Source organism: Rana temporaria, chromosome 13 (genome assembly GCF_905171775.1).
Source record: "Rana temporaria chromosome 13, aRanTem1.1, whole genome shotgun sequence".
Taxonomy (NCBI): Eukaryota; Metazoa; Chordata; class Amphibia; order Anura; family Ranidae; genus Rana; species Rana temporaria.
In genome coordinates, this window is record NC_053501.1 from 45,089,589 (window position 1) to 45,113,349 (window position 23,761).

The window sequence follows — 23,761 nt, forward strand, 5'->3', positions numbered from 1 at the left end:
ACAATCTCCATGTTCTCCCCTGTCAGAACGGGGATCTGCCTTGTTTACATAGGCAAATCCCCGTTCTGCCTCTCTGTGAAGCGATTGTGGGTGGCCGGCAGACATCGGGTCCTCTGGACATGTGCATCAGCTCCTCCTCCGTGCAGTGGGCACACGCTTCTCTGCCCACGTGCCCACACTATCAATTGCATGAAACAGCGTACAGGTAAGCTGTTTCGCGCAAAAGAGCCTTCCGGCCATAGTACATATGCGTTGGGCGGTCCTTAAGTAGTTAAAGCACACTCAAACACAGCCCACACAAACAACCTCTATCTGCCTTGTGTAGTCCTCTGTATAATGTGCTCCAATCCATAAACTAACCAGACTTATGTTGCTATCCAAATATCCTCCAGCATAGGGCATTGATATATTGTGGGCAAATGCCTTGGCCCAGGTCAACATTCCAGTCCACAGCTGGCCTTTTGATGTTCTAGTTGCAGGCAAGGCAATTAGACACTTTAATCTTCACATGACCAGGTGGCCTGAAGCAAAGCTCTCCTATTCCCATACCCCACCGCTAGGGGGTGTGCCTGAATCCTTTTTTCAGATGGAGAATTCTGATATGCACTCTTATGTTATACACGCCCTGCTGGGTAATCCTGCTCAACTGGCATCCCAGAACTACTCCATCAGTCTCCAAATGGCTTAGGTATAACCAAGTTTTAACAGTCCAGAAATATCATAATAAAAAAACATGTTGCGTCTTCCAACAAGGCCTCTTTAACATACCCATGCGGAGCCACACACCTGTCAGATTAGTCTATTTTTGCGGGAAAGATGGCCAGGTTTTTGCAGTCCACTGCAGATGTCATTCCACTGTCCACCGTAAATGATTTTTACAGTGGCCAAACCCACTGCAGAAATACGCTGATCTGGGTGGTATACGGCCCTTGACAGCTGTGTGAATACGATCTGTGATGTAAGTATAGCCAGAATTTTTTTTTTATAGGGTTAAAACTGTTGTCAGGTTTTTGTTGCTGTCTGTTGTCCTGTTGGGTAGAATCACTGTTTTTATCCTAAGGTGGGTAAATCTTTTAAATGGAAGAATTTCCTTCATTTGTAGAGATTGCCTACCACCTCCTGTTGCATCTCCAGGATAGGAAGTGAGGAGATACTGTATACTATATCCCCAAGACAACATACAAAAATGTATTTAATCAAAGGAGAGGTGACCTGTAAGCAGGGACATTGTTACCGGCTGTATAATAGACAGTTCAATAAAAAAGGTTGGTGTGAGTCTTTCCATTCTTCAATACCTATGTGATCTAATTGGAATCAATTTAAATGCGATTGGCTGTCACAGGTTACTGGAAATCATGATTGATATTTTGCATGGCCATACTGAATGAAGCCAGTAGTCCAAGAAAGAGAAATGACTTAATGAATAATACTATAAATCTGTCTTCTCTTGTAGAGTGTGTAGACTTTACAAGGGTCACCTTTTCCAAAGATATGCTCTGGCAAAGGATGGAAATGGTATACAATGTCATTGGCGTTAAACCAAATTAACAATGTTGTGATGCTACTGTAAATTGTTAGGTGTCAAGTTGTAATCGTTAATTAGTTTGGTCTATAATTTTTGTTGAAGGTCGTTTGTGCCTGTTACACTGCACATTGCATTGCTATAGTTTTGATAATATTATGTTTTGACAGCAATCCTGTAAGGTTTACAGTCATTGAATTTAAAGAAGAACTCCATCCAGTATAAGTTATTAGTGACAGACTAGGCTGGGCTGTTATGTGAAGCTTCTAGTCATCTGGGCAGCCCACTAGAACAGAAGTTCTTAACTGGCAGTACCCAAATATCTCTTGGGAATATGACAAGCAAATAATGGGGTATTGGACTGGATCTATGAAAAAATTTAAACCAAAAAAATGTAACTGGATTTTCTGCGATATTGAACCTGAAATCAAAAAATAATAATCAAATGACAAACTAGTAAACATTGTCAGTAATGGGACCTTCAGAGCCAGTTCACACTGGGGCGACTTGCGATCCGACTTCATGTCACCTCAAGTCGTCCCAAGTCGCGCTGTAGAGAAAAACAATGGAAGTGAATGGGAGCGGTGTTAATACACACGACTCAAGGCGATCCGACTTCAGAAAAGGTTCCTGTACTACTTCAATCCGACTTGTAGGCGATTTGTACCCATTGATTTCAATGGAAGTCGCCTCAGAAGTCGGATCACTGTATTATCTGAAGCTACTTTCCAGGAAGATAACATACATTTCTCAGGCAAATCTCTCCTGCCCCCTCCCTCCCCCTCCCTCTCCCAGAGCTGATTGTTGTTTTATTGGCCACTGGAAAGTCTCCTGTCCTGGAGATGACTTCAAGTTGTGTTGTAAATCGCCCCAGATCGCCCTGTGGTTCATGTTCAAGTCGTGTCGGAGTCGCCTCTGAAAGTCGTGCTGGAAGTCGTGTCGCCCTAGTGTGAACCGGCTCTCAGTCTATATTATGTTTTGGTTGCATAAAAACATTAGTTGTAGCTAGTTTATGTATTTGTAATTTGCTGTTTTATTTATAAACAATATGTGAGTGTGTGTATATGTGGGTATCTATCTATCTATCTATCTATCTATCTATCTATCTATCTATCTATCTATCTATCTATCTATCTATATATATATATATATATTTATGGTCGTTACCCTCTGACCGAGAGAGATGTGGATCACATAAACACGCGACAAGACTTACAACATAAATAGACCTGAAGTGTGCCTTGGTGGTCTGGTCAGTATGCCAAGAAAAGGGGGCATACCCAAGGTAAGTAATGGGTAGTTAATTGAAGAAGGATATGCTGAGAAGTGCCCTGAAAAAGGGAAGGGCGGGAGGGTGTCGAATGCGATTGAATGCGCAGACTCACGGACATGAGGTGAGCTGGAAAGAGTCGGCCCAGTGACGTGTAGTACCGCACACTGAACCGACAAAGAGCATGTGTGAGTGGGCTGCTTAAATACCCTCCGGGCTCCTCCCATAAACTCAGGCCACCATACTGGCCTTCTTATTTATGGTCGTTACCCTCTGACCGAGAGAGATGTGGATCACATAAACACGCGACAAGACTTACAACATAAATAGACCTGAAGTGTGCCTTGGTGGTCTGGTCAGTATGCCAAGAAAAGGGGGAAAAAGACTCAGATAGGGAAATAGTTTATATTGATTTCTTGTATTTATTTAGCCAGCTTGGTAAAGGCTTGTGCCATTCCTTCATGAGGATTTGGGATGTATGTGGCAAAACAAGGAGACTTCCATCAGCCTGGTATCTTGATTACGTAGTCTGGTACTCCCTGTTGGGAGGCAACTGAGGCTGCTCCAAAGAATGCCCAGAGAACTGACTGGGGTTTGAAGCCCAAGTTACTTAGGAGGATTCTGACATGCTTGACACACTGGCTGACACTCAGGGAGCTGGTTTAGAAAGGGTAGCAACGAGCTACCATCAGATTGGCTGGGTAGATGGAGCAGTAGTGGGTCGAGCACCGTCACTGGGCGTCAGGCGTTGTCAGTCTGAAACAGGTTGATGTCAACCCCAGGGGCTGGTTTGTTGCGTTTGCAGACTGTGAGAGTGTAGTGGTTCGAAAGCGAGTCGGGTGGCGTCGGAGCAGTGTGTGACTGCTGGAGCCGCTGACTAAATTCACTAGGTTGTAGGGAACCGTAGAAGGCCTGGTAGATGGCTGTTCGGGTGACTAGTCTGGGCAAAGTCCTAAACAGGGAACGAGTAAGGATTTTAGACATGTCCCTAAAGATGGGACTCTTGAAAGGTAGGCGCTTGCCACTGACTACAGGTTGGTGCTTCTGTATGCCCTGTAGGAGGGACTTGACTGCATGGGCTCGAGAATACTGACGGTTTACTGGGGTCCTGCAGGGACAGGAAATGCTGGATGCCATCTAGATATGGCGTGATAGTATTGAGAAATTGTCAGCTGCATGTGGCAATACGATATGAAGGCTAGGATGTGTCCAACTGCTGCTTCGGGGCAAGGGGCCAAAAATTTGCGATTAGTGTTCCAAGCAGTGCGATAGGCCTTCAGTGTGTTGCATGCCAAGGAGTGGTTAATAAGTTGGATTGCGTTGGTGAGATGTGACTTCAGTCCATCGTCAGCAATGTCCATGGTGGGACAGGGATAGTTGTTGGGTCGGCTCCAGGCTCTTGCTGGAAAAAACATCCATTCCAAGGTTGGAATAGGAAAGCGCATCAGCTGCCTGGAAAAAGGTGATGGGGAGTGACTTAGATCTACCTTAATTGATGATGTCGGCTGTGGCCTGATTGTCTGTGGTGAAGAACAGTGTCTGTCCTGTTCAAGTGTGGTCCCAGACCTGGGCAGCTGCCACGATGGGGTGCAGCACGAGGTGTGATGAAGACTGGGTGAAAAAATGTAAGAGAATTTCTGGGGGCCAAGTTTTGGAGAACCAGTGGCGGCCTAAAAATGGCTGCAAAAGCCTTTGGTGGCTCGGCTGACACTGCCAGGATGAAGATTGAAATGCTGTTCTATCAGATGGGGAAGTTGTCCCACATAGCTAAGTCTGCTACTGATGCTTGGTCTAGTTTGAGAACTTGGACTGGATCTTGCATTGGTGTGAGAAAATCAAGACAATACACAGGTGCTCAACAAGACGATATACATGCACTCGCAGGCCAACGTGCACTCGCAGGCCAACGTGCACTCGCTGGTGCTGGAAAACCTGAACTAACCGCAGGGAAAAAACACAGAGAAAAGATGAGTGGCCCGCGTGCCACTGAAGATGAATGGCCAACTGGGTGCCACTGTGTGTTTGTGTGGCTGATTGTTTGTCACTGAGGTGTGTTTGCAAGTTTAGTTTGTATTCGGGTTTGCACGTAGGTGCCTGCCGCAAAGTGTTTTATACTACTGCAGACAATATTGTGTGGTTGCAAGGGTGTCAGTGAGTGTCAGGTTGCTGGGCCGATATTGTGTGGTTGCAGGGGCCTTGAGTATGAAGGTTTGTTTTGAGACGGCATTGCGTAGTTGCAAGGGTCTCAGTCTGGTTTGCTGAGACGATATTGCGTGGTTGCAAGGGTCTCAGTCTGGTTTGCTGAGACGATATTGCGTGGTTGCAAAAGGTCTCGATGATTATGAGGTTGTTTTGAGATGGCATTGTGTGGTTGCCACGACTTTGTATGGCTGCAAAGGTCTGAACGGGTGTCAGGTTGCTGAGATGAGATTGTGTGGTTGCAAAGGTCTAGACGGGTGTGAGGTAGCTGAGATGATATTACATTTAGCAAATGAGTGTCAAGTTGCTGAGACAATATTCCCCTTTATTTTAATTTTTTTATGAAAACTACTGTGAATGAAACGCTGGTAAACATGAGTTACCGCATCTGGCAGTGTTTACAAGCTGTTACAGGCATTGGCGTTTCAAATGCGTTTCGAATGCCTCTGAACATCCGTCTGAACCCATTTTTTTTTTTTTTACCAACAGCAGTGTACATGAGGCCAAAGATGATTTGTCTGGCTGCAAGGGTCTCAATGAATGCCAGGTTGCTGGGGCGAGACTGCATGGTCACAAAGGTCTTTGACGAGTGGGAGGTTGCTCAAGACAGTATTGCGTGGTTGCAAGGGTCTCGATGAGTGTGGTGCTGCTGAGACGGTATTGCATTTGCAAGGGTCGGAACTATGGTGCGAGGCTGCTGAGACGGTATTGCGTGGTTGCAAGGGTCTCGATGAGTGTGGGGCTGCTGAGACGGTATTGCGTTTGCAAGGGTCTCAACAATGGTGTGAGGCTGCTGAGACGGTATTGCGTGGTTGCAAGAGTCTTGATGAGTGTGGGGCTGCAGAGACGGTATTGCATTTGCAAGGGTCTGAACTATGGTGTGAGGCTGCTGAGACGGTATTGCGTGGTTGCAAGGGTCTCGATGAGTGTGGGGATGCTGAGACGGTATTGCGTTTGCAAGGGTCTCAACAATGGTGTGAGGCTGCTGAGTCGGTATTGCGTGGTTGCAAGGGTCTTGATGAGTGTAGGGCTGCTGAGATGGTATTGCGTTTGCATGGGTCTCAACAATGGTGTGAGGCTACTGAGATGGTATTGCGTGGTTGCAAGAGTCTTGATGAGTGTAGGGCTGCTGAGATGGTATTGCGTTTGCAAGGGTCTCAACAATGGTGTGAGGCTGCTGAGACGATTTTGCATGGTTGCAATGCTCTCAACAGGTGTCAGGTTGCTGGGCCGAGATTGTGTGGTGACAATTTTTTTTTGCGTTTTGTAAGGGTCATGTGTTGCAAGGGTCTCAACAAGGGTGTCAGGCTGCAGAGATGAATTTTGCGTGCTTTCCAAGAGTCTCCATGAGTGTGGGGCTGCTGAGACGGTATTGCGTTTGCAAGGGTCTTAACAAGGGTGTCAGGCTGCTGAGACAATTGTGTGCTTGCAAGAGTCACCATGAGTGTGGGGCTGCTGAGACGGTATTGCGTTTGCAAGGGTCTTAACAAGGGTGTCAGGCTGCTGAGACAATTTTGTGTGCTTGCAAGAGTCTCCATGAGTGTGGAGCTGCTAAAACGGTATTGCGTTTGCAAGGGTCTCAACCAGAGTGTCAGGCTGCGGAGACGAATTTTGCGTCGTTGCAACGGGCTCAACAGGTGTCAGGTTGCTGGGCTGAGATTACGTGGTGGCAATTTTTTTTTTTTGCACTTTTATATTTCTTTTTGCGTTTTTTTTTTTTTTTTTGCGTTTTTTTTTTTTTTTTTTTTTTTTTTTTTTTTTTTTTTGTAAGGGTCATGTGTTGCAAGGGTCTTAACAAGGGTGTCAGGCTGCTGAGACGATTTTGTGTGGTTGCAAGAGTCTCGATGAGTGTGGGGCTGCTGAGACGGTATTGCGTTTGCAAGGGTCTCAACAAGGGTGTCAGGCTGTGGAGACGAATTTTGCGTAGTTGCAACGGTCTCAACAGGTGTCAGGTTGCTGGGCTGAGATTACGTGGCGGCAATTTTTTTTTTTTTTAATATATTTTTTTCCTTTTTGCGTTTTTTTTTTCTTTTCTTTTTTTTTTTTTGCATTTTGTAAGGGTCATGTGTTGCAAGGGTCTCAGCAAGGGTATCAGACTGCTGAGATGATTTGCATGGTTGCAAGGTCTCAATCAATAAGAATTGGGTTACTGAGAAAGGATAGAAACACCTGGTTTGTTTGTACCTTAAGCAAGCAGTATAAGGTAGAAGGACAACACCTGTTTGAATGGTAGGTTCCTCAGGGGCCACTAATGAACGATATGGGAGACAACGAATGGTAGCAAATTGATAAGACATAAAGAATGTGTAAATCTTACTTGCGACAGTGGGCCATGCGAGTGAGTTTGCGGCGGACTGTGGCTGGAGTGAAACATGTCGGGAACGTGTAGCGTGATGCCGTGCATGGGGCAAAACAACGAGGTTTGGTGTAGAAAATAGAACACGAGAAGTGCGTATCAATGCTTTGTAAGCTCCACTGCGGGAACTAAACATATGGTACAGGTGACACCATGAGTGGCCACGAATTTGACATGACAAACAAGCTAACGAATCCTACCTGGGACAGTGAACGTGCGACTGGGTTTGCTTTGGACTGGAGTGGATGTGCAACACATCCGAAGAGTGTGGTGTGGCGCCATGCATGACGCACAGGCAATAACTTTGGTAAATAAATGAGAGAGAAGAGCCGTGTACAAGCAATTCGTAAGTTCCGCTGTGGGAACTAAAACACACGACATGGGGGAAACAATGAATGACAACGGTAGAAAGTATGCAATGTATGTGATACAAAATGGTTGTAAAATGCATGAAATGAATCCGATACGAATTGATAGTAAGGAGTATTGAACGAATCTGATACGAATTGGTTGTAGAGTGTATGCTACCCCTTGCTTTGAAACCGAACACCTACCAACCACCCATCCCCCCAGGCTAATCAAGTGCAGACAAGGCACCATGTGAGTCCAATTACCACCTCAATCTGCCAAAGAACCCATACAAACACATGTCAATCTCCAAATGGATTTACAAATGAATCGTATGTTTGGCAGAAGGAAGTTACAAATGTACTACGCCTGAGCCAAATGATGTTGAAACATGAGCAAAAGTAACTCAGAGGCAGTTTTTTTCCAAAAGGGATGCAGGATAGGAAGCATAACGAATTGCAAGATTGCACAAGATACGAAAAGGTTTGAATCCTACCTGCGACAGTAAGCGGGAACCGCCGGCGAAGACCATGAAGGGAGAAGCCGCAAAGCGCTTGCGATGTCGAATGCGATTGAATGCGCAGACTCACGGACATGAGGTGAGCTGGAAAGAGTCGGCCCAGTGACGTGTAGTACCGCACACTGAACCAACAAAGAGCATGTGTGAGTGGGCTGCTTAAATACCCTCCGGGCTCCTCCCATAAACTCAGGCCACCATACTGGCCTTCTTATATATATATATAAAAAGTCTGAGTTTTTCCATCGGAAATTCCGACAGAGTTAGAAAGAGAACATGTTCCTTTTTTTCGGAAATTCCGTTCGTCTGTATGGAACACTGACTGAGAAAAAAACATGCAAGTCGACGCATGCTCGGAAGCATTGAACTTCATTTTTCTCGGCTCGTCATAGTGTTGTACGTCACCGCGTTTTGGACGGTAGGAATTCAAGACAGCTTGAACAAAATTCCGTCAGAAAAATCAGTCGGAGTTTATCCCGACGGAAATTCTGATCATGTGTTAAGCGTTCACAAAATGTAAATACTCTGAATGGCTTAGCCAAATAATCATGCACAGTATCACTTTAAACAAACCCATATGTCCTGCAGTACCAGAGTTTAAATGTTAATTCCAGAACTGAGATGTTTTTTTCACAAAGTGAACTGAAATAGGCTATCAAGAAATTGGGCTAACTCACTCCTGGGTTCTCAATGGCTGGGAACAGGGTTTAACGCCACAGAGGAATTTGCAAACAATAATCACTTAAAAATGTAGGAACAAACTCTTCTGCACGCTTGATGGGGCCCTAGTTGGTGTACATCAGGGTTGAGGTCCCTTTATGTAGGAGCAAGATTTCCTGAGGATGGTAGAGCAACAAAAAAAGTTCCCCTTGGCTTGATGGTGAGAAACTGGGGAAGGTCCTTTTGACACTGAAGATGAATACAGAATGACTAATGTTGAGAAAGGGGCTGAAGTAGACTTCAGCAGAATTGAACCTCTGTAGGTGGTAAACTAGTCTGATGAAGCAAATTCCTTTACAGTCTCTTTTTCCATCTCTTCCATGCGACCCAACCTGGCCCGGGTCCTCTGAATTACGTATCACACATATCCTCACCCTCTCACAGTCTCCTTCCTTCTTCTGCTCATAATTTCCCAGGCTTTAGATTATATACGGAAATGTAGTCTACATTCAGCTTGTCTGGGTACATAATTCCTGCTATCAGCATACAATTGAATAATGCTTTGCTGTACTTTACTAAAGTCTAAATAACTAAACTGCAGAACACTGCCATCTTGTGGGTTATTTACATCCTATAAACAGTAACAGTGCAGTGCCTTACATACATATACAGTATATATTGTATGATAACTTCCTTATAAGTTTAATTTCGATGTTCTGTTACTAGCTAGCTGTTTGTAAAGTAAAATCAAGCAACCTAATATGTTTGGTTATGATGGTGATTTCGACAGTCTGGAAAAATAAGTATGGCAAAATATTTCTTCAGATGTTTTAGGCAAGATGAAAATGCCATTGGGCATATTTGATAAATCAAGTAAGGGCATTGAATTCACAGGCTATGGGCCAGATCCTCAAAGAAGTTACGCTGGCGTATCTATTGATATGCCGCGTTACTTCTATTTTGCTCCGGCGTATCTTTATTTTGTATCCACAAAACAAGATACGCCTGAAGCTGTGCTAGATCCGACTGGCGTACGTCTTAGTACGCCATCGGATCTAAGGTGCATATTTCCGCTGGCCGCTAGGTGGCGTTTCCGTCGAATTCCGCGTTGAGTATGCAAATCAGCTAGATACGGCGGTCCACGAACGTGCGCATTTTTTTACGTTGTTTCCGTAAGGCTTTTTTCGGCGTATAGTTACCCCTGCTATATGAGGCGTACTCAATGTTAAGTATGGCCGTCGTTCCCGCGTCGAATTTAGAATTTTTGTACGTCGCTTGCGTAAGTCGTTCGCGAATAGGGATTTGCGTAGAATGAGGTTCACGTCGTAAGCATTGGCTTGTTGCGGGTTCATTTCGAGCATGCACACTGGGATACCCCCACGGACGGCGCATGCACCGTTAAAAAAACGTCATTTACGTTGGGTCAAGACGTATTTACATAAAACACGCCCCCATCACATCCATTTGAATTGCGCGCCCTTACGCCGCCAAAGTTACACTACACCGCCGTAACTTACGGCGCAAATTCTTTGAGCATATAAAAAAAGCTGTAAGTTACGGCGGCGTAGTGTATCAGAGATACGCTACGCTGGACGGATAGAAGCGCCGCGCTTCGTGGATCTGGCCCTATGTATATAGTGGGGTTGATTTGATAAAGGAAAAAATACTTTGCAAGGGTATTTTCTCCAGAGCATAGTGAATCAGATGACTTCTATCAGCCAATCATGTCCAAGCAAAAATGTCATTGTTCTATTTTTCTTGCTTGTGATTGGGTATTCTTTACAAAGTGAAATTGCATTACATTTTGTAAACTCTAGGGAAAATTCACTTGCAAAGTGTAACAGCCTATTTGCCTTTAGTATATCAACCCCAATATGTATTACTTATTTACTTATCTTTTCAAATGCTTTTATGCTCATTCTTCCAAAGGAAACTGCAAAAACAGCCGTGTCTACAGAATGTTCTCCTAAGAGCATTTATTGCACAAAAGCAATTGCATTTCTAGGCACAGCTGCATGCAGAAAATCAAACTGTCACTATTTACCATACGATAAGAACAAAATAAAACACACTGACTAATTTCTTGAAACTTACTTTCTGTACATTTTAAACAACTCCTATTATACAGTCGACATGTTGGATTTTGAGCTAGCATTAATCTACTTTGCAATTTAGTACCATTTCAGTGCACTGAGGATAATGGTTCACCTTTGAAGCCATCCTTAGAAAATAGAGTGTGACAAATGTATTATAGGCATGAATTAAAATAACCTCACAGTAATATCATTTATAAGAGAACATATTTTTGTTCAAGGTGAATTGCTTGGGGCAGAGCAGAGAGGCACATGCATAAAATAATAATCCTTTAAATTGTATTTAAAATTTATACAGTGAAATGTTTCATGCAGCAATGACTTTTCTCCACTGTCAAGCTGCAAAATTGATCAGACTGCATCAGTTCTTGCAAAAGATTGTATGTATTTGGTTATTCGGACGTTTAAGCATTAAAGGGGTTGTAAAGGTACAATTCTTTTTCCAAAATCGCTTCCTTTACCTTAGTGCAGTCCTCCTTTACTTATCTCATCCTTCGATTTTGCTTTTAAATGTCCTTATTTCTTCTGAGAAATCCTCACTTCCTGTTCTTCTGTCTGTAACTCCACACAGTAATGCAAGGCTTTCTCCCTGGTGTGGAGTTTCGTGCTCGCCCCCTCCCTTGGACTACCTGTGTGAGGATTTCTCAGAAGAAATAAGAACATTTAAAAGCAAAATTGAAAGAAGGGGTAAGTGAAGGATGAAGTAAGTAAAGGAAGCTATTTAGGAAAAAAAAATTGTACCTTTACAACCCCTTTAAGGTGGAACTAAACCCTTCTAAACCTTTACAATAAAGGAAGCTGCCATCTTAGCTTATGTTTTGATCTGCAGTTGCCATGGAGCTGCACATGTGATCCATTATGATACCAGCCATTTGATGGCTTGACAGTTGAGTTGAGAGCACTGTGACAGTTATCATTCATGGCATGCCTTAAATGTAACTGTTTTGGGAAATCGTTAAATCAGTGGGTTTAGTTCTACTTAAACTTAACTATTAAAGTAAAGGTGTAATTTGCATTTTATAAATTTACCCTAATGTAATACTTGATGTGACTTGTACATTTTATTTGCTTACCAGTTCAGATCTGTATGTTAATGTAATAAATATAGAGCTTTGTACATTCTCCATTATCGGAAGTAGTCTTAAGTTTGCAATCACTGTGCCTCCCTTGTTTCCAACTGTTGAGATATCAACCTCAACTGAAGTTTTTTTCAACTTACAGACTTGCATTAAAATAAGAAGCAGTAAAGCACAACTATAGTGTAGCACTAATAAAAAAGAAAACAATTCTGGTAAAAGAAAAAAATGTTGCGCTGTCATCAAATAAGTGCTTATACAAGCTCATAAATGCATGACATCAAACAATTAATAATAATATGCATATAGTGCCTCAGGCCAGTAAATAAAGTAAAAATTCATCCAATTAGTGTAATCCACATTCTTAAAATTCATGCTATCATGCAAGAAAAATACAGTGCAAAAACCCTGAACAATTATAAAAAATTATAAAAGTCCCAAATAGAGTCAGTTATTGAAAAATAGTAGTCAACATGTGCACATCCTATTGTGCTAGTGCTGTAGGTTATCACCCAATTGTGCTCCACTCCAAGATGAATAAATTAGCCTCTTATCAGAAGGTATGACCTTATTAGGGTCTGACCTCACTTTAGTGAGCACACCCTTTACTGTGGGTATGGAAAGTATCACCCAGCAGGAAGGCCCATAAGGTGATTCATTCACTCTCCAGATCACTTCTCTAAAAATGTATCTCGCAAGATCATATGGAGCATGATTTAAATAAAGAGAGGGAAGAAAATGTCATTGCGCAATGTACATTTGTATTAATAATCTATTAAAAAAGGCATCTACTTACAAAACTGGTTAAAAGGCAGGCATTCAGTTCAGATCAGCATTCAGCGCCCTGGCTGGTGTGCTGACGTCACTGCTACTTCCTCCACCTGATGTACGTTTCGTCATAAGAGACGTCGCCACTGGGGCAATGGGTGTAGCACTACAAAACAGAGCATGTGTATGCGATAAGTAAAGTGTCTAGTTCTTTTAGTTCTGCTTGACTGAGAGTCATCACTGCTAACCTGCAACTGAGAATTACACAATTCAGCATAGACAGATTGTCTATCAATTATTAAAGACAGGTTGTAATCACTTATTGAAACCTAGCCCTGAAAAGTTTGTATATCAGTCTGTGATACCAGGGCAAGAAATAACGGGAGTAGTTGTCACTGGAATACAAAGTACAACAATAAACACTGTCAGAAGTTATACGTTTTTCTAATTCTACTAAAAAATGAAACTGACTACTGGTACAGAGGATGACACAGTAACTATATAAGAACATTATATTCAATTTTATTTAAGTATTAAATAACCTATAAAAAGGGAAAATATTCTCGTTTAATGAACTATGCATATTTCAAAATTCATTTGTGCAGAATCACATAATTAAATAATTTACAAATCTCCTATTGTAAGATACGATTCCACAAGGTCAATGTTTTTCACAAATATAGCTTCTTCAGGACCTTATCCTGAGATCCAGTGAGACAGATCACAACCTAATTAAATATAGATTAATTCAATACATGATTATAACACATCTTTTTATTCAACTAGAACATAATTAAGTCAACCATGCATTTCCACATACCACTTTATAGCAGCACTTTGTGTTAACCCCAAATAGCAGCCACAGCTGTATCCCAAACTGGCTCTATAAATAGGGGAGACAGGGTAGATATCAAGTGAATAACCTGATTTCAATATTAAAACCACTAAACATAAACCGGTAAAAGTAAAACAAAAACAAAGCTTATATTAATATATAGTATAACAATGGCAAATGCCTCAATTAAACCAAATCCTCATAGATAAGCAATAGCCTGTCCTAGGAAGATATATGCACCGTAGATGAGAAATATATCTGTGCCACACTCGCTATACGTCCCAAAACCTATAGGGGTAAGTATATTAGTAACCCTACAGTTATAAACCACAAAAATAAATTGCAAATGTATTATAGCAGACACCCACCTTTCACTCACAGATGTACATCAAATGCATTGCTTACAGTGCCTTGAAATAATAAATGGTTTTCAAACTTTTTTTACAAATGAATATCTGAAAAGTGTGGCGTGCATTTGTATTCAGCCCCCCTGAGTGAATACTTTGTAGAACCAGGGTCATTGTCCTGCTGGAAGGTGAACCTCTGCCCCAGTTTCAATTTTTTTGCAAACTAACAGGTTGTCGTCTAAGATTGCCCTGTATTTGGCTTCTTCTATCTTCACATGAACTCTGACCAGGTTCTGAAGGACCGTTGTCATAGGTTAACCGATGAAGCTGACTGATGGTCTGTCACGCCTACACACCAGAGGTTAAATAACCGATCGTGTCAGAATGCGGTGACGTAAAACACAACGACGTGCTGAAAAAAACGAAGTTCAATGCTTCCAAGCATGCGTCGACTTGATTCTGAGCATGCGTGGGTTTTTAACCGATGGTCGTGCCTACTAACGATCGGTTTTGACCTATCGGTTACCAATCCATAGGTTAATTTTAAAGCCCAATCCATAGGTTAATTTTAAAGCAAGTTGGCTTTTTTTTAAACCTATGGTTAAATAATCTATGGGGCCCACACACGATCGGTTTTGACTGATGAAAACGGTCCTTCACACCGTTGTCCTCTGGTTAACCTATCGTGTGTACGAGGCCTAATAGTTGTTCTGTGGACAGATTCTCCCACCTGAGTTGCGGATCTCTGCAGCTCCTCCAGAGTTACCATGGGCCCCTTGGCCCATGGAAACCAGAGTCTCACCTCCTTCCAGGCCACAATCTAGCACACTTCGATGATGCATGTAAGTGGTCTGCATAATAGCTCACCTTATATACCTCTCAAAATGCCGGCAGCCTGCCCAAGAAGCCGAGGCTGCATTGTGGAAGTGTGGCACGTTACATCATTGGCAAGCGCAGACAGCTCCCACCATGCATGCACACCAGAACCAATGCACCACCGGGTGAGAGCTTAGAAATTTCTGTTTCACCAAAAGAGTAGTTGATGCTTGGAATAGACTTCTAGCAGAGGTAGTCATTCAACAGTAAGTGGATTTAAACATGTTTGGGATAAACATAGATTTATACACAGACAAAAAACATAAAAAAAAAGTATGAATTAAAAAGAAATTGGACAGGTTTGATGAGCTGCGTGCTCTTTTTTTCTGCTGTCATTCTTCTTTTTTTATGTATTGATGTTGAGTTTTAGTTAAAATCGTGCCAGACTTACAGATGTGTACTGTTTTACATCAGGATTATGATAGCCATTTTCAACCAGGCCCTTTAAGAGGTTTTGCAGATACTGAGCTAAGTACGGTTTATGATGTTTGTGCATGATGATATGAATTATATGTTATTGGGCATCATTTAACTGTAAGAGGACTGGCCCTAGATAGTGGAATGGTAAGTCTGGCAGAGACAGTACCAAGAGAAGTTAAGTATTTCAGAAAAAGTTGCTATTTTATTTTTCCAGGAACATAGCCTGGCATTGGGCTTTATTCTGAGTTCTCTTGATTGCACAACCAGTCAGAACCTCAAAGAGTAGTGGCGATGGAAATCCTCTAAATATTGACATCATAAATCCTAACCTACCTCACCTAAATGTGAAAATAGGCTTAGGAGGAGTTTCCGTTTAGTGAGGGAGATGGGAAGTATAAACAAAATCATTTGTTTGATGTGACCCAATGGTTTAAATTATGTTACTGATATGCTGTGTTTTCAAATCCTTATAATTGTTGTGGACATTTTATAAATGATATGCCTGATTTTCACAACCATGCAACACAACAATCTATGTATACAGTAAATATACCACTTTCTGCTCTTCTACCCACAGCTTGGTGTAACGGCACAGCTGCTAACAAACCGAGGTGTTATCCACCAGTTCATGGGGAAGTTGCCAAATGCTATGAGAGATTATCAATCGGCAATTGCAGCCAATCCAAAATACTCTCTGGCTTACTTCAATGCAGCTAATCTGTATCTTCACAACCGTCAGTTCTCACAGGTAATGTCTCCAAATTAAGTTGTTAAAAGACTTCATAAAATCGTAATTCTTAACCAAACTGGTTTATTTTGAGAACTTTGCAATTCACTAATGCAACATTACTGAAAACATTCCCTGAAGAAGATGGTGAATTTACGTAGGGGAACAGTTTTTAATGGTCAAATGCCTGAATCACCCAACATGCACCATATATTTTTTTGACATATCATTTCTCTGTCTTATTTAGCATATTTCCTAGCATCTGGATTTGCTTTTGTTTTCATTATGTATAAGTACTCACATAAAAAGACAGTTGAGTTCCTTCAATGTACCTCCGCTCTGTAGCATTTGAAACAACAAAGAGGGTGCACCAGCCCAGGCCATTACCATAACACACCATTTATTGATGCATGAAAACAATGTTATACTCACAAACACAAATAGACAAGCATACCTATGAACCAAGAGCCAACTGTCTCCAGATCAACAACGCATGTCCTATAATGCGTTGTTGATCTGGAGACTACCCTCTTCTTCAGAAAATATATTAATGTTTTTATTCATCAATAAATGGTGTACTATGATAATGCACTAGGCGTGTTCCCTCATTTTGTTGTTTTGTAGTGGTGCATATGAAGGGATACCCATAGTATCAGGAGGGATGCAAGGCTTGGGGGTGCTGAAACCATAAACTACAAGAGTGGAGAGCCTGTTAGATTTTTAGCACCACATTTGAGTGCAGGATATTATGTGTATAAAGTTGTTACTTACGCTCTGTCCCAAGAGCCCAAGCTGTCCTATGCAAGTGAGCTTAACAGAAGGCCCAGTATAGGTACTTCTCCATCAAGTCTTACAGTGCAGCATGGGTACTTCTTGGTTGGTTGCCAAGGCAATTGCGTTGCATTCTGGCATGTGCTGTCTCCTGCAAATTCGGAAACTGGTTCTAAGGAATTGGAGGCTCCCATTTGATGCACATTACAAATATTACTGTGCTCTGCAGGCACCAAGCTTTGCCTGTTAACAAAAAAAAGACATGTTAATGTCCTTTTTTTTAACCTAGACAAAGTTTTGCATTTATTGATCGGTTCTTTTACTTTTCCCATATTTGAAAAGCAGTCAGTAGAACAAAGATTGCCTGTTAATATTTACAACTGGCAAATTCATTGAATTTAATTGATTTCATGGGAAGTCTTAACATGCATAAGATATAGCGCAAAATCTTAATTACAATTAGCCACACAAAGAAGGTCTGCATTTCTCTGTGTTAGTAGTCGTTCACCAATATATTAAAAATATGTGAAATCTTCTGTAATCTTCCAATACTTCTCTTCCTGCCACTCCGATCACCCAGCGCTATATATTTGCGCACCTTCCAGAGTGGACCTCAATATCAATCAAGGTCATATGAGCATATATCCTCTTAACTGAGAGGATACCTCAACTATTCCACTTCTGTCTTCTTCTTCTGTCTTCTTCTTCTTCTTCTTCTTCTTCTTCTTCTTCTTCTTCTTCTTCTTCTTCTTCTTCTTCTTCTTCTTCTTCTTCTTCTTCTTCTTCCACAACGTCACTCTCTCAAATACAAGTATATGCAAACAAAAAAATTAAAATAGTTCTCTCCATACAGAAGTAATTGATGTAAGATCTTAAAAAAATGCACTCGCATTACAGATATATACATAGATAACAGAATAAAGTAGATATGGCGCTGTTCTATTAATTGGTATATGCCTGAATGGCTGGAGGTGGTAAAGTGACTACTGCTTAGTGTGTGGTCTAAAGAGACCTAAAACTTCTCCCTTATTCTGTGTGCTGTGATTATTTGTGATAATGGTAATATCTTATAGCAATGTTGAAAAAAAACTGTGTTTAAGTCTCAAATAGGAAAGCTAAGCAATATGAAAACATTCATGCATTTGGAATTCTTATGAATGTGCAAAAATATAAAAATATTTACATATATAAACAATTTCTGCAGAAGGAACAAAATAATTAAATAAAGTCTTATTTTTTTATAATTAAAGTGGTTGGTGCTCAAAAATGCTTTGGTGCTTGTAAACAGAAACACTTCTCCTTGGCCTCTTCAAATCACTTCACATCACTTCACATGTGAAATGATTGGATAATTATTAAAACATCTCAGATCGGCCATCTCCCAGGATGCTACACAGTGGCAAATACTGTGAATGCGGCACACCGCAGACGGGGAAGAAATATCTGGTGAGTGCACTCACGATAGGAGCACGGATAAGCCACACATACTGTGATCACTCTTCGAAGAGGCCAAGGAGAAGTGTTTTTGTTTACAAGCACCAAGCACTTTTGAGCACCAATCACTTTAATTATAAAAATAAGACTTTATTCAATTATTCTTTTCCTTCTGCACAAATTGTTTATATTTGTATATATTTATATTTTTTTATATTTTTGCACAGTCATAAGAATTCGAAATGCATGAATGTTTTCATATTGCTTAGCTTTCCTATTTGGGACTTAAACACAGGGGGGCAGATTCACGTAGAAATCTGTTACGCTGCGGCGGCGTAACGTATCCCATTTACGCTACACCGCCGCAAGTTTACAGTGTAAGTGCCTGATTCACAAAGCACTTACCTGTAAACTTGCGGCGGCATAGCGTAAATCCGCTCGGCGCAAGCACGCCTCGTTCCCGCGCCGAACGTACTGCGCATGCTCCGTCCGTAAAATTACCCAACGTGCATTGCGCTAAATGACGTCGCAAGGACGTCATTGGTTTCGACGTTAACGTAAATGGCGTCCAGCGGCATTCACGGACGACTTACGCAAACGACGTGAAATTTAAAATTTTGACGCGGGAACGACGGCCATACTTAACATTGGTTACACCACCTAGAGGGCATGCTTAGTTTTACGCGACGCATCTCTACGGAAACGACGTAAATTTAGATCGACGGGCAAAGCGGACGTTCGTGAATCGGCGTAACTAGTCATTTGCATATTCTACACCGACCGCAATGGAATCGCCACCTAGCGGCCGGCCTAGAATTGCAGCCTAAGATCCGACGGTGTAACACAGTTACACCTGTCGGATCTTAGGGCTATCTATGCGTAACCTGATTCTATAAATCAGGCGCATAGATAAGACAATCGTATCTCAGAGATACGACGGCGTATCAGGAGATACGCCGTTGTATCTCTTTTGTGAATCTGGCCCAGGATTTTCTCAACATTACCACCGTTAGGTGAATGAGGCCACACCTGCTATAAGATATTACCATTATCATAAATAATCACAGCACACTGATTAAGGGAGAAGTTTTAGGTCTCTTTAGACCACACACTAAGCACTAGTCACTTTACCACCTCCAGCCATTCAGGCATATACCAGTTAATAGAACAGCGCCATATCTACTTCATTCTCTTATCTACCTCATCTTTCTCCACTTAGGTGGCAGTAATCTGTAGAGGCAGCAGTTCCCTGTTTTTTCTTTCTATTTTTATCTGCTGTGTACTTTCCTTGCGTGGAATCATATACAACCTCTAAGTGGTATATACATACAAATATATAATGGGATCAATAGTGTACTTAGCTTAAAACCACACTTTATTTAAACCTATGGTGATACATTTACATAAAAAAAAGCACTCCAATCGCTATGATATACGATATACAAAAATCATGTCAGTAGGGACCATAATCACAGCACATCAGACAAAGAACACCCCATACGCATTACGCTCCCCTGGGGCGGAGCCACGCGGCAAATGTTTGTAAGATGCACACGATCCTGGTGTTCTTTGTCTGATATGCTGTGATTATGGTCCCTACTGACATGATTCTTATAAAGCGCATATCATCGCATTTGGAGTGCTTTTTTTATGTGAATGGATTACCATAGGTTTTAATAAAGTGTGGTTTTAATCACAGTACACTATTGGTATTGCTTTATCCTGCAAGGAGTAGAGACCAGACCTGGAAGTAGATGTCACAGGCTCTACCACACAGCCATGAGCAAGCTGTCTGTGGATACACGCAGGCGAGTGCCTTGCTCTGCCCTCCCCAGCCTTCAGGAGGATTGGTTCTGCACCTTAACCTGAACGCTGGCCACGTCAAGTCTACTTAACATCTGCCAGAGGCTGGTTTTTATATAGATTACTATACTATTACTAAAAATATACTGCATATATTATAAATTATTAAGTTATAAAATATATAATGTTTGTATAGTAATCATTTCTAAAATTTTGTTAGTTCACTAATAAATCCTTATGTTTTTGATGGCTCTCAACAGTGGCAGAGAGCTGCACCACATTTGGTTTTTGACAATGCTGCTGTCCGTTCACTAGACATGTGCACACTGAAATATTTTGTTTCGGAATTTAGTTTTAGTCCAAAAAATGTATTTGTCCGAAAATCCGAATGAATTATGGTCGAATCTGTCATTGAAGGCTTATGGGGCCAAATCCTCAAAATCGTAGCCTAACTTAATTTTTCCCATTTAAGTTACACTGGCGGGAAATTTCTACCTAAGTGCCAGATCCACAAAGCACTTACCTAGAAATTTCACGCAGTGTAACCTAAATTCTCCCGGCGCAAGGCGGTCCTGTTATCCAGGGGGCGATGACAATTTAAATGAGGCGCGCTCCCGCGCCGGCCGTACTGCGCATGCTCGTGACGTCATTTTCCCGACGTGCATCGCGCGAAATTACGTTACGCCGGGCTTTGTGGATTGCGACGGGACAATAAAGTTGCGACAGGTTAAAAAAAAGATACGGCGAAAAAGGTCTGTTTTTACAAGGTGTAAACAGTTTACACCTTGTAAAAGCAGCCCTAATTTTACGCATGCAAACGTAAACTTACGGAGAAAAAACAAAGCTGAAAAGCTTTGTGGATCTCTGTAAGTCCTCATTTGCTTACGCGAAGCGGCATTTTGACGCGAAATTCCCCCAGCGGCGGATGCGGTACTGCATCCTAAGATCCGACAGTGTAAGTCTCTTACAGATGTCGGATCTTCTGCCTATCTTTGGAAAACTGCTTCTGAGGATCAGTTCCAAAGATAGGCACAAGGATACGCAGGCGGAACAGCAGATCCGCCTGCGTATCCCTTTTGAGGATTTGGCCCATGGTGTCTGTCGAATGTTCTAAGAAGATTAGACGGAGCAGCTAAACTGTACGACGCCACAATCGTACATTTCCGGTTAAATGTTCCACCTACAAGCTATAGAAGAATTCTAATGTTGTATGACACTAGTAATAATTATATTTATAAATTATTATTACTAGTCAACCAACAATTCTTCTATAGCCTATGGGCCGAGCATTTGACTGTAAATGTATGATTGTGGCATCGTACAGTTTAGCTGCTTGTCGAATCTTCTTAGAACTTCGACAGACACCATAAGCCTTCAATGACAGATTCGACGTTTGTATGTTTTTCGCAGCTTCATCGAATCTTCGTTGTTCATGTGGAATGGTCTACCCCAACACTGTCTCTATAATGTCAAATCTTTCCTCTCTATGTAGAATAATCTTGGACTAATAGATTTAAGGTTAGGTACATTTGATTACAGGTTCGATAGACACAGATTGCTATTGTCACTGTCATGTCAAATCTCCTATCTATATCGAACTGTTGTAGCAACGAAAACAAAAATAAAACTTTTTTTTTAATGTCGGATCTTTCAGATTTCGAATTCTGTGCATTAAAATTATAACGAAAATACCTGAAATTGGGACTAAAATGCATTCGGACAAAAACTAATGCACATGTCTACCATTTACCGGCTATCTGGTGACCCCCCAGTTTTGACTATATGGAAGGTCGACTGGTGGCTGGCTAATTCGATTTAATTTGTCTAATTTAATTAACAATCTCATTTGTCTATGTATTTCGTGAACTGATAATTTATTGGGTATGGATATATAAATGTCATTGTAAATATTTACTCATCCTATGGATCACAATATATACTGTAATGGATATTTAATCTACAAATGTTTGTTTATAGTAATCTCATTAAATATTCTGTTACTCCAGAAGAGGAAGCATTGATTGCTCAGAAATGCGTTGAGTTCATTTTTTTTATTAAATAGAAGTTTTAGTTGTCATAATGATTGTGGATTTTTCCCTTGGCCCATTCAGTCTTGAATCATTTTACTAAGCGCTATGGCTGTGGTGTTTTATTCACACAGCCATTTATTCACTTGATCTATTTCATACAAACGTGAGAAATCCTTATATATACGCTTAGATTTTTTTTATCCTATTTAACAGCAATATCACTTATTAATTGACATCCAAAAGATTTACCCCCCTTCCTGACTAGGCCACTTTTTGCAAAATGGCACTGAATTACTTTAACTGACAATTGCACGGTCATGCAGCGCTGTACCCAAATAAAATGTATGTAATTTTTTCCCACAAATAGAGCGTCATTTGGGTCGTATTTGATCACCACTGCATTTTACATTTTTTGCTCTATAAGCAGAAAAAGACAGACAATTTTGAGAAAAAAAACTATATATTTTTACATGTCCAATAAATAACCCTCTTTGTGTTTTATGTTTTTGGTACAAAAACAAAAACAAACCAATAAACGTATATTGATTGGTTTACGTGAACGTCATAGCGTAGGATTAGGTAGTGAATTAGAGCTGAGAATGCGAGCCAGGCCTTCCCATCCAACATCAGTGCCTGACCTCACAAATGCGCTTCTGAGAGAATGGTCAAACATTCCCATAGACACACTCCTAAACTTTCCCAGAAGAGTTGAAGCTGCAAAGGGTGGGCCAACTCAATATTGGCCCCTACGAACTAAAACTGGGATGCCATTAAAGTTCATGTACGTGTAAAGGCAGATGTCACAATACTTTTGGAAATATAGTGTATCTTTGGTGACGTTTGAACTTTGTTTTTTGTTTTTTTACACAGCCATTGTGGACTATGTTTGAACCAATAGACAGCATTGCACTATATTGGATACACGGTGCACAATTTATCTTAGTTGATCTTCTGTTGCAGTGGTGATTTGCTTTAAAATATTCTATGCCTATATTCTAGTGCAAGTTGGTTGTTGTCTGAGCCATTACATGACCATGTATACTTGAAATATTCAGCATCAATAACCTAATGATTTTATTTCCTTTGTGGATTTACTCTCTGAGTAGGAATATTGAGCAGGCTATTTTGATAGTGGAGATGGAAATGTCATAAAAATTTAATTTTACGTCTGAAGAATTATAATTGGTTTTCTACGCATATACAGGGTTTTGCATATGTACGATAAAAAATATTTGATGCATTGCCTTCTTATTGATGAAGGGAATATGGGTAACCATTTTTTCCTAATTAAAGCATATAGTATCTTTTAACTTTGTCCTTTATTGTGGTTATGACTTTCTTAAACTTTTTGTAATTATTACTTTTCAGCAATCTGACAGGTTCTAACAATTCCCCATTCTAACATACAAAAATGTTTGTATTAGACATTTTCATGACAAAAAAAAATTGTTTCGATTCGTTAATCAAGTTATTTTGTTTTGTTAATTTCGTGTCATTTGTTCAATTTGTATTCGGACTTTGGGGGTTATTTACGAAAAGGCAAATCCACTTTGCACTGCAAGTGCACTTGAAAGTGGCATTGAAAGTGCACTTGTAAGTGCAGTCGCTGTAGATTGCTGTAGAACTGAGGGGAAGCTCTGAAATTAGGGGAAGCTTTGCTGATTTTATCATCCAATCATGAGCAAGCAAAAATGCTGTTTTTTTTTTCC

The 23,761-nt window shown here is 41.0% G+C and overlaps 1 protein-coding gene across 2 annotated transcripts in view; it reads left to right on the plus strand.

Moving 5' to 3' along the window:
- Positions 1-23,761, plus strand: part of TTC6 (tetratricopeptide repeat domain 6) — a 174,676-nt gene that overhangs the window by 145,394 nt on the left and 5,521 nt on the right. For both annotated transcript variants that reach the window (XM_040333738.1, XM_040333739.1), the window contains exon 30: positions 15,865-16,035. In XM_040333738.1, coding sequence (XP_040189672.1) covers positions 15,865-16,035 — 171 coding nt within the window. The remainder of the gene's footprint in view (positions 1-15,864; positions 16,036-23,761) is intronic.